This window comes from Talpa europaea (assembly GCF_964194135.1).
Source record: "Talpa europaea genome assembly, chromosome: 12".
NCBI lineage: Eukaryota > Metazoa > Chordata > Mammalia > Eulipotyphla > Talpidae > Talpa > Talpa europaea.
Genome location: NC_140079.1, coordinates 60492704 through 60508597, shown reverse-complemented (window position 1 = coordinate 60508597; position 15894 = coordinate 60492704). Strand labels below are relative to the sequence as shown.

At 37.6% G+C, this 15894-nt stretch overlaps 1 protein-coding gene across 1 annotated transcript in view; it reads right to left on the bottom strand.

Annotated features, from left to right (window-relative positions):
• Positions 1–15894, bottom strand: part of SLC9C2 (solute carrier family 9 member C2 (putative)) — a gene marked incomplete at both ends in the record, with an annotated part of 61243 nt that overhangs the window by 27997 nt on the left and 17352 nt on the right. Inside the window, 7 exons of the mRNA XM_084250067.1 lie at positions 2211–2465; positions 4397–4496; positions 5411–5508; positions 8310–8423; positions 9051–9217; positions 13661–13742; positions 15219–15387. Coding sequence (XP_084106193.1) covers positions 2211–2465; positions 4397–4496; positions 5411–5508; positions 8310–8423; positions 9051–9217; positions 13661–13742; positions 15219–15387 — 985 coding nt within the window. The remainder of the gene's footprint in view (positions 1–2210; positions 2466–4396; positions 4497–5410; positions 5509–8309; positions 8424–9050; positions 9218–13660; positions 13743–15218; positions 15388–15894) is intronic.

Sequence of the window (15894 nt, the reverse complement as noted above, 5' to 3'; positions counted from 1 at the left end):
ATAGGCTAAATTTTCAATGTTTTCTTATTTAAAATTTCATTTTAATCTTCTGTTCATTGATTTTATTTCATTCATTTAGTCCATTCATTTTTCTTCCATTTATTTGAATTTCTTTATCATGGCAATTTTTTTATCTCCAATATGACTTTTATTTTATTTTTTTAATTATAAATTTTATTTTTATATTCCCCATACAATTGCGACCCCCTTATTTTGACCCCAATCCCTCCCCTCCCCGTACCTCACCCCCCATAGAGTGTCTCTGGTTCATAGTTGTTTCTTGATTTTGATTTTCACTTTCTTAGAGTTATTCTTTTTCCTGGTCCCTTATTTAAGTTTTCTAGATTCCTGCTATGAGTGAGAACATCCGGTATTTTTCTTTTTCTTTCTGGCTAATTTTGCTGAGCATGATCCCTTTCCAGCGCCATCCATGTTGCTGCAAATTGCATGTGTTTATCTTTTTTGAATGCTGAGTAATAGTCCATGGTGTATATGGACCACATCTTCTTGATCCAGTCATCTATTTTTGGGCATTTGGGTTGTTTCCAAAGCTTAGCTATTGTAAACAGTGCTGCTGTAAACATAGGCGTGCAGGTGCTCTTTGGAATTGATGTTTCTGTGTCCTTTGGGTAAATACCTAGGAGTGGAATTGCTGGATCATATGGAAGCTCTATGTTTAGTAGGTCAAGAAATCTCCACACAGCTCTCCATAGTGGTTGGACCAGTTTGTACTCCCACCAACAGTGCAGGAGAGTTCCCTTTTTCTCCACATCCTCGCCAACATTTGTTGTTGCTAGTTTTTTTTTTAATATGTGCCATTCTTGCTGGTGTAAGATGGTATCTCATGGTAGTTTTGATTTGCATTTCCCTGATTACAAGTGATGTTGAACATTTTTTCATATGCCTGTTGGCCATTTGCATTTCCTCTTCAGAGAAGTTTCTTTTTAGCTCTTCTGCCCATTTTTTGACTGGATTATTTTCTTTGTTTTTGTTGAGTCTCATCAGCTCTTTGTAGATTTTTGTGATCAGTCCTTTATCATTAGTGTTGTGTGCAAAAATTTTCTCCCAGTCGGTGGGGATTCTCTTTGTTTTTGTTATTGTCTTTTGCTGTGCAAAAGTTCTTTAATTTGATGTAGTCCCAGCTGTTGATCTTTGCCTTCACTATCACTGCTTTGGGTGATGTGTCTGTAAAGATGTCTTTGATGTGCATATCATGGAGTGTTTCCCCTATATTTCCTTCTATGTATTTTATGGTTTCAGGTTTTATGTCTAGTTCTTTAATCCATTTTGAGTTGGTTTTTGTGCATTAGGTGAAGTAGTAGTCAAGTTTCATTCTTTTACATGTAGCGACCCAGTTTTCCCAGCACCATTTATTGAACAAACTTTCTTTGCTCCAATGCATATTCTTTGCTCCTTTGTCAAAGATTAGTTGACCATGAATCTGTGGGTTTATTTCTGGATTTTCTATTCAATTCCATTGGTCTGTGTGACTGTTCTTGTTCCAATACCATATCATGGCAATTTTGAATTGTGTTTTTGATAGGAAGAACAGATCTCCCTTGGTTTGTGATTGGGTTCTGAAAATTTGTTCTCCCATGGTGTAGTATTCCTCCCCCATGGACTCATGTTGCCATTTGTTGTAGTTTTCCACCTCCACCTTTTTATTTATTTTGCTTTCAAGGACCCTCTGCTGTGGTAGGACTTCTTCTGTATATGGCTCCTTCCATCCACTGGGCTGAATGGATTCTTACCAGGCTCACACAAGTCAGGGCTGCTGCCCTGGGAGTTGCTGCCTTGGGGGGCTTTAACTGCTGCCTTGAAAGCTTCAGTGGTACCTCCCATTCTAGGCATAGCCTCTCCCACCTATCCTGGACCAGAAGTGGCCTTACTATGTCTGTGTGCCTGTGACTGCTGCATTGGTGTCCTTATTTATTTTTTGCATCATTATAAGGAAGTGTTTGAGGAAAACACCCATGTATCAATTTTAAGTTCTCATTTACCTGATCGTTGAGATTCTCTACATTTTTATGATACTTATTTTATCTGCTCTTTAAGACTGTGACTATTATACTGATTTCATTTATTAAATCCATAAAATTCAAGATAACTAATATTCTAGGATTCTATCAATCATAAAGCAAATGATAAAAAAAAGATTTAAAATACCTGAAATATTATTTTTATAGAACACATTTCTTTTATTACAGTACCTTCAATGCTGACTCTAAGAAATAAAAAAATATAAAGTAGTAGTTTATGAATAGCAATGCTGTCACATTTAACTCTCTTGTCAGTGCACATAGATGTACTATCAAAGGATAAATATATGTTAATGCCATAATACATCCTGCATATTCAAATTCATCTGAAAATACAATGTGATTTGCAAAAGTCATAAATTTATTATTCCTAAAAAAGAGAACAAATAAAATGTCAGACCATTTTAAAAGTATGACAATTAAGATCTGAAGTTCAACATTTACTTATACAAATCATTAATTTGAAGAAGAGTATAATTAATATAAAATATAGATGAGTAAAAATCTAAGATATACTTTCTACATATAAAATTCATAATGGAGAATGATAAAAATATGGTTCTTGTTAACCTATATCAGGAATGGGGAACATTTTTTAAAATGACAGCTATGAGCACATGGAAAATAATGTAGAGATTTATATATCAAAAGCAAGAAAAAAATAAATTTAGGTTAAAAATATCAGTATTCTTTAAAAGTAAGAATAGGAAAAACATCCTATTCAATATTTAGCATCAAAAACTAGCATTTAAAAATTTTTCCAATCATTATAGAATAAAACCTAACAAAAAGAAGTTATTTACATATATGTCAAGACTCTAGGGTTTTACTTTTTATATTTCTCTTCAAACTTAATAAATGGATGAAAGTAAAAAATTATCAGAATTTGTTATGAAAGGTATGTTAACTAAAATTTAGTTGCATTGATGCTCCCAATATCTTCTCATTTTGACATCTTCTGTTATCAGAAAAATCTTGCCTTCCTGCTCCAAAATGTTTATAAACTCATAAGTTACGCAACAAAACAAAATTAACCAAATTTAAGTAAAAGCTGTATTTTGTGATTTTTGGGAAAAGGTTACAGGTATGAAGACCACTTTGTGGTTTTCCTAATAACAGATACTAACAGAACCACCCTATAGCACTGGTGAAGTTGAGAACTAGTTCTAGTTCATAAGTTTGATATTTCTCACCCCTGCTCTGTATTATACCCAGAAGAATATCAAAGAATATGTAAGCAGTCGAGTATGTAACATGACTGTAAGAAATCACAATTAAAATTTGAAAAGGGTCTCACTGATGGTAAAGGGGTTAAACACAGCACTGTCCACAGCTGTCCACAGCCTCTGCAGCACATGTTCAATTCCCAGCTGGCCAGGGAGCTAACCCACATGGTGCAGCAGACCATTCCTGTCTCGCCATGATGCTCCCCTCAGCAGTGTATTTCAGTCAGTCTGCCTGTTCTGTTACCCATTCTGTCTCTGGTGAAACCTCTCATTCCCCGTTCCACTGGCCTATACCCCAGTTCTTGTATGCATAAATAAATATACCTTTTTTTAAAAAAATTAAACTTGAAGAATCCAAAATTGACCATCCTTGTCTTTTTCTTTTTTTTTTTTTTTTAAGATTTATTTATTTATTTATACAAGCACTGGGTACAGTCAGAAGCACGGGAGGGTGAGAGAATTCACCAGAGCCAGAGCGGGAAGCAGAGCAGGCAGAAGGACCAAAGTACACTGCTGAGGGGAGCAGCGGGCGGCAGGAGAGGTCTGCGCGCCATGTGGGACCCTCCTCCGGTGGCCGGGGAGCAGCCGGGGATCGAACCGGCGCTGCAGAGGCTGCCCGCAGCTTCGCAACCCAGCGCTCAACTGCTGCGCCACCGGGGAGGCCCCCTTGTCTTTTTCTTGATGATGATTTTCTTATAGAGATGTCAGTGAAGTTGTTAAAAGAAAATGCAGGAAAAAGAACCAAGCACTTAATTTATACAGACAAGAGCTTGTGTGTAGGCCTGAGGTATGAGGGGTGAGAGGATTCACCAGAGACAGAGTGGGGAATAGAACAGGCAGACTGACTGAAATCCACTGCTGAGGGGAGCAGTAGGTGAGTCAGGAGAGGTCTGCTGCACCATGTGGGTCACATCCCTGGCCAGGGGGATCGAACTCGTGCTACAGTAGCTGCAGATTGCTTCACAGTGCTGATACTTAACCCCTTGCACCACCAGGGAGGCACCCCAAATTCAGGTTTTTTTTAATGAGGAAAATCAAGATACTCTATTCTGGCAATATAGCAAAGGTCATATCTTCAAGTATATTGTAATTAAAAGTTTATAATACTTACGCACGTGGAGTCATAGGTGCCTTATATTTATGCTGTTTTAATGCAGATAAAATGTATTTAAACTTCATAAGCCAACTTTCAGCTTTTACGTAAGATGAAACATCATAAATACTCATGAATCTAACAAAGACAAGTATAACACATGTTATAATAAAGATAAAGTGCTTAGTCCTGAGCTGGTATGTGTATATACATATCCCTCTACCTACTACCACAGTCATGGCACAGCAACATCTTTAGTGTGAGACTCACAGTGTATTTGTTCTTGGAAACATTCATGACTCTAAGTTAGAACATAATTAAAATTTCTCCAGACCAATTCTTTGGAGTTCAGAATCAAGCTTTCTTTCATCATATCTTGTCTAGCCCAGGCTTCTCCAAGTCCCTGAAGGCTGTTCCTTCCCCAAGCTATATCTAGGAACTGATGATAAGATAGATTAACATGTTACTGAAATGTTAACTATCATCCAGAGAGGATCTCCTATCATTGTTGCCACACAAATTTGTCTTAGACCATTTGTTATATAATATTTGTCAGGCCAGACCCAGATAAGGGTCTCTAAGACACTTGAGTTTTTTTCTCCGCCAGGCTTTATAGCACCATCTATCAGCACCATCAGTTGGGTCAACTCCTCCAGAACATACTCCCCTACACCCCCAACAGTCTAATCGCATACTCTAGGCATCACTACCTTTCCTAGCCAGTCATTTAGTGAATATGATATAAAGGCAATTGAAATAATATGGGTGCTCATTCATGTATTAGTCTCTTATCTACCACAGTGCAGACAATACTTCCTCCAGAATCTTCTAGTATTGCCAAGGTTATGAACCTTCAGGGGAAAAATTGTAAACAAATAAAATATAAAGTGGATGGATAGATGGATGGATGATGGATGGATAGAAAAATGGAAAGATAAATAGATAGATGAAACTTGATTGATCTGGACATTCAAGTCTTAATTTGTTCACATGCCCATTTTCCCATGCCCATTCAATATTGGAAATACGAATTAGAGAAGTATTACACTTACTTTCCTTGGATGGAGCAATAGCTTTTGGCTGCACCAATTAATATCCGGGCTGCTTCTACACTAAGGAATCCATCATTACATTGTTTTTCAAAGTTACTCTAAACATAGAATTTTTTAAATAAAAATTAAAAAGGATTCAAACAGAAATGTATTGTACTCTACTTGACCTTTTCATAGCCCCCACAATTATTATTGAACTCAATATATGAAAACACAATTTTACAAAAAAAAATTATATAGCAGGAAAATTTCAAAGCAAATATTTACAGAATATTCATTTTTTTAATTTCTTATTGAATACTGGTTTATAACATTAGGTAGGTTTCAGGTGTACATCATTATAAGTCAATATCTGTATATACAGCATTATTTTCACCACAAAATGTCTAATTCCATCTTCCACCACATTTGAATCCTTTCACCTGACTTGACCCTCTATTGTTCTCCCCTTTCTGATAAGTACTAATTTGGTCTTGAGGGGTGGAGAGTGGGAGGTGGGAATGAGGTAGGCACCAGGTCCTAGCAGGAATTCTACAAAAAGAATGTGAGCATATCACTACTCTGGGTAAGAGCCTTTCAAACTCTGACATTTTAAATTTATATTTATAGAAATGTTTAAAAGGATGATAATACAGTCTGTCTGGATATTTTTGTATATAGGTTCTTAAATATATTCTTCAAAAAGAACCTGGAAATAGGTTCTTCATTGGGAAAAATAAAAGAAGGAAGCCATAGATTAAAAGAGATTTAATACATGTTCATTGCAATGCATAGACTTTATTGGAATCCAATTTAAATATGATCTGAAAATATACATTGATCATACTTATCAGGACATTGAAAAATTTTTTTTCTTTTTTTATTAATATATTTCATTTTATAAAATTCTTACATCATTTTTCATCTTTGCATAATATATACATTTTCATTATGGTTATATTCCCCATACAATTGCACCATCCCCCCTTATTTTGACTCTTCCTTCTTCTTCCCACCTCCCCTTCCCCTCCCCCTCTCGTAGTGTGACTCTGGTTTATAGTTGCTTGTTGATTTTGATTTTTACTTTGTATTGATTAGTCTTTTTCCTGGTCTCTTATTTAAGTTTTCTAAATTCCTGCTATGAGTGAGACCATCCGGTATTTTTCTTTTTCTTTCTGGCTTATTTCGCTGAGCATGATCCCTTCTAGCTCCATCCATGTTGCTGCAAACTGCATGTGTTTATCTTTTTTTGATTGCTGAGTAATATTCCCTTGTGTATATGTACCACATCTTCTTAATCCAGTCATCTATTTTGGGGTATTTGGGTTGTTTCCACAGCTTAGCTATTGTAAATAATGCTGCTATGAACAAAGGCGTGCAGATGCCCTTTGGAATTAATGTTTCTGTGTCATTTGGGTAAATACCTAGGAGTGGAATTGCTGGATCATTTGGAAGCTCTATGTTTAGTAGGTCAAGAAATCTCCACACAGCTCTCCATAGTGGTTGGACCAGTTTGCACTCCCTTGCCAATATTTGTTGTTGCTAGTTTTTTTAATATGTGCCATTCTCACTGGTGTGAGATGGTATCTCATTGTAGTTTTGATTTGCATTTCCCTGATGACAAGTGATGCTGAACATTTTTTCATATGCCTATTGGCCATAGGCCATTGAAAATTTGACCATTCACTTGATGTTTGATGTTATTAAGGAATTATGAAATTTCGGTGCAATGTTAATATTTCACTGTTTTTTAGAAGACTTTAAAGTTTAGTGATACATGCTGAAATATTTATAGATGAAATGATACAATATTTGGGACCTGTTTCAAAATAATATGGAGGGTGGGGGAATGTAGTACCCCTGTGACTTAGCAGCAGGTTTAGTCAAGTGTATAGTTTATATGGCTAGGTGATGGGTAGACAGTTCATTACACTATTCTATCTAACTTTGTATATGTTAGGAATTCTTCCTAATACTATGGTTTAAAATGAAAGTAAAAAAGAACTCTGGGCATAGTGAATAATTTTGATATTTGCAACACTGAATAAAATTTATCCCATTAGAATATAGTCCCAATTTAAAATAAGCAATTTGAGGAGAGGAGGAAGGAGGCAACATAAAATAAAATGTGCAATTTGATAAGTTAGTTCAAACTTATTTTCCTAGTAATATTCCTAAATTTACATTGAAACTTTTAAATAGTAAATTTTTAAATATTTTAAGAGAACTGTTGGTTCACTAGATTTATTTTAACTTAAAAGCTTTATAAGAGTTAAATAAGCACTTGACAGAATTTTGTATAAAAAGAACTCAAATATACATGGAAATTATAAAAGTGATTTCAAATATTTGAAGATGTTTAAGTAAGCAGATACGTAAATAGAGCCAAATATTATTCAGATATCCCTCAAAAGTAAACTGCTAAAAATTGCTAAACTTATAAACAAAGTAATAAGACTTGTGACTTGAACTTAAAGCTTAGGAGGTTTTTTAAACTTTCATAAATAAAACATTAATTTTAACAACCAAAGCATTATCAAAAGATATATGATGGGGGAGTTGTACTCGCCTTAAAACCATCTTTAAGATTAAAGGCATGGCAAGTATTTTTTTTTAAAAAGCAGATATGGGGGGCCTCCCTGGTGGCACAAGGAGTTAAAACGCAGCACCTATGAAGCTGTCTGCAGCCACTGCAGCACGAGTTCAATCCTGTGCCAGGGAGCAAACCCACATGGCACAGCAGACCTCTCCTTGTCTCTCCCGTTGCTCTCCTCGGCAGTGTATTTCAGTCAATCTGCCTGTTCTGTTCCACATTCTGTCTCTGATGAATCCTCTCACCTCCCACACCTCTCTACCTCAGTTCTTATGTGCATAAATAAATAAATCTTAAAATAAAAACAGATATGGGAACAGTACTGACCATTTGTATTATAGCAACATTCAATCTGGCTTCTTCTATTAAAGCTTCATCTGTTGGAGACTCCTCCTCTGTTTCATTACCATGTGAAACATGGGAAAGTGGAACAGCATCAGCCTAAGTTTAAAACATAGTGATGAAGTTAAAAAAATAAGGGAAAATAATGAGGAGATGTCAAATAATTCACCCAACAAAGATCTCAATAACCCAAATCAGAATGGCTAAAATGGTACTCCATTGTATAACTAGATAATGTTTTTGATATAAGAAGGGCTACTTTCATTCGTGGCTTAGGGACAGATCATTCGTGGACATTTGGAAATCAAACTCTTCCCCAAACCTCTATTTTTGACAGATCTCTGAATCAGAATGTGTTTTCTGCTTTTTATAAAGACGTAGACGGGAAGAGAGCTCTTGTTCCTTAACCTGTTGGAAACATCAGCTGGGCAGAGACCACTGATAATCAGCAATCAGTATGTAAAACCAACCATTCTCCAGTATTCACAAATAAGGCTAGGTCACCAAGACCATTCCTTTAGAGACAGAAGTCAAACAAGTCTTTTCACTAAGATAACAAAGCTAATAAATTGATCCCTCAGTTTTCTCACATTTAATTAGCAGGATAGATGGATGGGTGAATGATGGGACTGATGATTAGATTATCTTATCATCTATCTTGTGAAGCACAAGAGGCAGATTCATGAAGGGAAAGGAAGGCTATTTTTTTGCCAGCTATCAACTCACAGGAATTATACATTCAATCCTCGTTTTTTCTTCCACTAATGTCCAATTAACATTTGTCAAAATTTTTTCTGCTTTAGATAAGTTTATTGTATTTTGTATTATCTCCTGTATGTGCATAATGGCATTTTGCATGGCTATTTGTCTTGGGAAGGAAACAGCACATAAACCTGTGACCAAAAAAAAAATCAAGGACCTCAATAGCATACAGTGAAGGTTGCCAGGGGAAATGAAAAGGTCACACACTGTAATGATATTTTGGCCTTACCTGCACAGTGAAACCAGAGTGCTTAGAGCAAGGGCAGATTTTTGTCTAAACTTTTCCAGAAAATGACTCAACTGTCTGTATCCTTTTGGCTATATAGCTCAATTTTTTAAAGATTTATTCATTTATGCATACAAGAACTGGAGTACAGGCCAGAGGTTGGTGGGGGGGTGTGTGTGTGAAAAGATTCACCAGAGACAGAGTAGAGAGCAGAACAGCAGAATGACTGATATACACTGCTGAGGAGAGCAGCGGGTAAGACAGGAGAGGTCTGTTGCACTATGTGGGTAGCTCCCCCGCCTGCCAGGGATCGAACTCTTGCTGCAGAGGCTGTGGATAGCTTCATAGTACTGTGCTTAACCCCTTGCACCACAAGGGAGGCCCAATATATAGCTCAATTTTATCTGACTCAACACTAAAGAATGTTTTATTAGTTTCCTTTTTTTTCATATACAGGTTTCCCCCACTATCCAAAAGTAGAAGGTTCCTATTTGGTGTGATTTGGTAGGTTATTTTTTGGTTCTGAGAATGCTACCACCATTAATTTATACGAGAAAATTTTTAAGCATTCTTAGTCCCAAAAAATAACCTACGATTTCATAGCAAATAGAAACCTTCTTCTTTCGGTTAGGGGGGTAACCTGCAGCTGGAGACATGATTCATTAATTTAAGACATCTAATCTGTATTTCTCAGCATATAGAAAACTATGTGTATCTTCTACATGTAGAAGGTCTGATTATTAAATTATACAAATTCCTGGGCTCTACTCTCTACCTAGAGAATCACATTGGTCAGGAAATAAGCATTTTAATAAGTTCTCCAACTAATTCTTATACATATAAAATGGAAAGGTTACTGCAATATAGACCCCCCAAATCTAACATCCCTACTTCTGGGCCAGCAACCCTACATGTCCAAAACTTGTAGCAGTTTATATTTTCTGGAGGTATGAATTTGAAGTTATAGCTAAGAGACTCAATTACCAAAAAAGAAAATTAGTGGGCCTCCCTGGTGGTGCAGCAGTTGAGTGCTGGGCTGTGAAGCTGCCCGCAGCCTCTGCAGCACCAGTTTGATCCTTGGCCGGCCAGCAAGAGTCCCACATGGAGCACAGACCTCTCCTGCCACGCCCGCTGCTCCCCTCAGCAGTGTAATTGGTCAGTCTGCCTGTTTGGCTCCACGCTCTGATGAATTCTCTCACCCTCCTGTGCTCTGACTGTACCCAGTACAGTCAGAAAAAAAAAAAAAGAAAATTAGTGAATGAGCTTAGCCTACTCACTTGGAATTCCATCTCAATAAAACTTTCTTTCTTTGTAATTGCACATAAAACATCTCATAAAGTTGAAATCATTTCTTAATATTTCAGTTTAATGCTATTGTATTGTCTACAGAACACTGTATACAGTAGTATCTGACTCGGAGGGAATCCAGAGACAGAGTGGGGAACAGAACAGGTGTATTGACTGAAATACATTGCTGAGGGGAACATTGGGTAAGACAGGAAAGGTCTGCTTTGCCATATCGGTAAGCTCCCTGGCTGGGGATTGAACTCATGCTGCAGAGGCTGCAGATAGCTTCACAGTGCTGAGATTTTTAACCCCTTGCACCACCAGGGAGGCCCCCTCACTTGCCTAATTAGAACCTACTAATATGATGGAACAACAGCCACTTTCCAGTTGTTTTGAGAAAACACAAGTATATGTGTGTGACCCCTTGGTGGCACCAAAACATTTGAATGATCATAGAATCATTCCATTGTTTCAGACGATCTGGAAGAGTATGAGGAAGGATAACTTTTTTTCTTTTTTAAGATTTATTTATTTATACAAGCACTGGGTACAGTCAGAAGCGCAGAAGGGTGAGAGAATTCACCAGAGCCAGAGTGGGGAACACAACAGGCAGACTGATGAAATACACCGCTGAGGGGAGCAGCGAGTGCAGCAGGAGCGGTCTGCAGGCCATGTGGGACTCTTGCCAGCAGCCGGGAATAGAACCGGCGCTGCAGAGGCTGCAGGCAGCTTCGCAGCCCAGCTGCCCAGAGCTCAACTGCTGCACCACCAGGGGAGGCCCCAAGGAAGAGGGATCTCTTAAAAGCTTAGACCAGATGGAAGAAGTTGCTTTAAAACTTACTGAAAAATATCAATGGTTTCAATTATAGGAGGAATATAGACAATATATACAGACAATTATAAACCAGAGACATCCTGTGAGGGAGGAGGACGGAGAGTGATCAGAGGGAAGGGGTGAGGAAGGAGCACAGAGGACTGTGGCAATGGTGCACGGGTGCTTTGGTGAAGGAAATTCTATGGGGACTATACCTGAGGTGGGGGTAAGCAAATATTGTTTAAATATGAAGTGATGTTAAAAATAAATAAAAATAGGGGGGCCTCCCCAGTGGCGCAGCGGTTGGGCGCTGGGTTGCGAAGCTGCCCGCGGCCTCTGCGGCGCCGGTTTGATCCCGGGCTGCTCCCTGGCCACCGGAGGAGGATCCCACATGGCGCACAGACCTCTCCTGCCGCCCGCTGCTCCCCTCCTCAGCAGTGTACTTTGGTCCTTCTGCCTGTTCTGCTCCCTGCTCTGGCTCTGGTGAATTCTCTCACCCTCCTGCGCTTCTGACTGTACCCAGTGCATGTATAAACAAACAAACAAACAAAATAAATAAATAAATAAATAAATAAAGCATGCCTCTATTAAATAAATAAATAAATGAAAATAAATCAATAAATAAAACTTACTAAAAAATTAATTGTCAAGTCACCTGTTAAATGTATGCTACACAGACTTTCTAAAAAGGATAAGCATTGATTTTTGAGAGGATGTAGTATGTGTCATATATTTTTGTTTTATAATAAGTTAAAGAAAATTCTGAGGTTTAGCTATTATATTACAGTTCAAAATTTACAAGGAAAGAAAAAGAACAAGGAAAACCATTACCAGGTTAGTAAAAATCCTCATTAATGTTGCCTACGCACATCAGAGTGAGAGGAATTACAAGAAAGCAAGTATGGGAGACACCCAGATATTATGTCCTAAACAAAGAGAGTAAAGTGCGGACAAACCCCTGGGAGTAAAAGGAAACTTGAGGGAAAAGAAGTGTTAGCAAACTATCAGGAGCTGCACTATGTCTACTCATGCTCCAGTGAGGAAGCTGATCCATTTCCAAGAACAACAACAAACCCACAACTAGGGTGAAAGGAGAACTGTCAAAAATCTACCCCATTTATTCACCCTATTATATATTGGGTTGTCACAAGATTGGCAATACTGTCTATGGGGTACAGATTCAGGAATGGGCATGGCACAAGTAGAGCAGTGATGTCTCTTGTGAATAGGATAGGGAGGAATTCACCAGGCTATTTCCCTGTTTAGAAGAACTCTCCTACAACATTACTCTTCCATCGACCTCTCATTAGTTCCATGCTTTCCAAGAAACCTTCTGATTACTAATTTGTTTTTTTAAGGAAATTGGTACTTGGAGATGAACAACCAGACCCAGAATAATGATCACAACTATATCAGCTGTAAAAAGAAATAATCCTCATTACAAATTAATAAATGCTTTGCTGCCTTATCAAGGCGAGTGCAGTATATATAAATCTCCAGCAGACAGAAACAGTTCTCTGCAGCAGCAAAGCTGAGGACCAGGCCATGGGCTATTAGATGACACGCTAAGACTTTGTACAGCACCCCCCATCATCCCCTCTGCACCCTTTGCCTCAGATTGATTATCTTGAATATCAGCAGTGACCTTATGTCTACTTGTGATTTTATCATAATCCTGCATTTTATCATCAACAGCCACAAATTCCCTCTAGAAATTGGCACTTGGTAGAGCCTATTCTCCCCTATCTTCTATTATCAATAGACAATCTAATATTGGGCTGAGCATATGGCTAGCCAGGTAAAGATAATATTTACCAGCTTCAAGTTCTGGCCAATGAAATGTGACTGGTAATGATATAAATTTCTGGATTGCGCTCTTAAAAGGAAAGTGCTCACTCTCCATTGTCACCACCACCCCTATTTTCCCTTTGAGGTTGACTGGATTGAAGAGGTGGGGAAGTGGGTTGATTTCTACCTTGTAAACAAGAGGAACACCCTAGGGAGTGGAAGGGCTCCTGACTCTGGACAACCTTTTTATTTCTTTGCCAAACCATTCTCTTCCTTTGACTGTTGCTCTGGATAAACCAATATCCCCATTAATATAAGACCTATAAACAATGAGTAAATGAAAAGACATGATTTCTAAACCAATTCTTTGGGCACCATAAGAAGTCTTCCCATGATCGTAACAATAATCTATTTGCTTTACTCTCCCCAGTTAATTAATGAAAGCTAGATATACTTTACCTAATGTCCTGGCTGAATGAGTCATCAAGTATGAGTTTATCACCATAGTCATTAATGATATTACATGTACATAAAATAAACACTAAAAGCAAAACACAAATAGTTAGGACTAAAACATTCGTAAGCTCTCCAAAGGGAATCATTTTTCAGTTAACTTCTGACAAAATTTAATCTTAACCCACATTTTTTATTCCTGCCTCTGATTAGTAAGGTGAGGCAAAAGAATGGATGCAGAAATCAGTTTTCAAGTAAATGAGAAAAAATGAAGGTTTTAGACTTTCTGGAAGGGATAAAGAGAAGAGGGAAAGCGTTCTCCACAGTTAGCACTTCCAGTAGAAGTCATGCAAAGCCAACAAGGCAGGAGCCATCACAGATACAATTATGGAAACAGCCCAGCCACACTGGGCTGCGGTGAACAGGGGTGGCACTGGGATGTGTGCCTGGCACAGGCATTACCATAGCTGTACAGGAAGCTCTGAGGAAACAGATGGGAATTGTGGTAGATTACGGAGAGGCCTGTGCACAAGTAGAAACACATTCACAGGGAAAGATCTTGGCCTTGTTGTTGATCATTCATATAATTTAGGGCCAGTTAATTTAATCACTCTGAGCCTCTAGGGTCCATCATTGAACAATAGAGTTTATACAATACATGCCAAATTTGACTAACAACAATAAGCACTGGAAGTGCTTACTGACACCCAGGACTACTCCCTGTAAATTCTGGTTCTGTTATTTCTGGGATGGTGCCAAAGGGATTCGTAACATCAGACAGATTTGGGAATCTCAATAAAATGATACTGAAATGTTAGTTAACACTTCGTTGACTTGGTTTTAAGCTAATTTTTTGCACAAAAAAGAACTGACAGAGGTAGATGTTGGTTGTTTTATTTTATGTTTCCTTCGGATCATGGAAAGACCTTTGAAAAGTGCAGATTTGTGTGACTTCACATGAATTCTCAGACTATGCCCACAGATAAAATGTAAATCCTCAGGAGAGATGGTGAGGAATATGATATTCCCTTATTATTTTTTTTTTAAAAGGCTTTCTCTTTGGGCTTTCCCTTAGTATATGTAACTGACATTTCAGTTATTGCTCTAATAGCTATAGGGATTGGTATACTCTAGAGATAGGGTAGGATTTTTTTCATGCTTTCTGACAGCTATTGAAAAATAGCATTTATACACTCAGTAACATTTATTGAGCATTTATTAAGTGTGGGCTATTTTATTAAGCCTCGTCTCGTCCTCAACTGAAAAATGAGGTTCCACAAGATTTGGGAAAGTTGCCCAAAGTCATTCAGTCTGTGAATGGTGAAGTTCAGATTCAAATTCAAGTTCATCTGATCCTCACATCTATAACCATTACATGACTGTTAGTCCCTTTCATGCTGTCAATGAAAACTCCCCTCTGAAAGTTCCCTACTACTTAAAAAAATGCATTTTAAAATCTAATTTTAAAAAATGGTTAACTTTATCATTGGGTACAATGGCAAAAGCAACAAAATAATTTTAAAATGTGTAAATATGAATAGTATTGAGACAGGATTTTTCCTACCTTTTGTGGTGACTCCATTCTTTGTCCAGACAAATTATAAACATCAGGAGCCAAGAGTAAGCTAAAACTTCCTTTAATTCCAGACCATGCTATAATAATTGCCCATCTCCAATTATATGCATAACTGGAATGCATCAGAATAGGGCTCACTAATATGATAGTAAAAAACCTGTGGAGAAACATTTTTTAAATTCATCCCTTAGGAATTAATATTATTCATGGTTGAAATAGTGTAATAAACATTAAATTTCATATAAAAATTTTCAGGAAAGAGAAGACAACCTAGTGTATTGTAAGTTATTCAAACATTGGAACTTACAAAATCTGTCTAAATTTTGCATAAACTACTCAAATCTTGAAATATATACTAGAAATTCTATACAGACATAAGGAATTATCATTAACACCAGTGTGTACTATTTAGATTTGGGTAGTAAATTCCTTCAGGGAAACTTCTTCAAATAATATTGACTAACTCATGTATTCCCTGCAAGAATAAGACTGGATTCAGAAATTAGGTAGGGGAAGCCATGTAGGTCATGGACAAAATGTTAAATTATTGAAGATAAGGGGCCTCCCTGGTGGCGCAAGGGGTTGAGATGAAACCTATGAAGCAATCCACAGCCACTGCAACATGAGTTCGATCCCCGGCCAGGGAGGTGACCCACATGGCGCA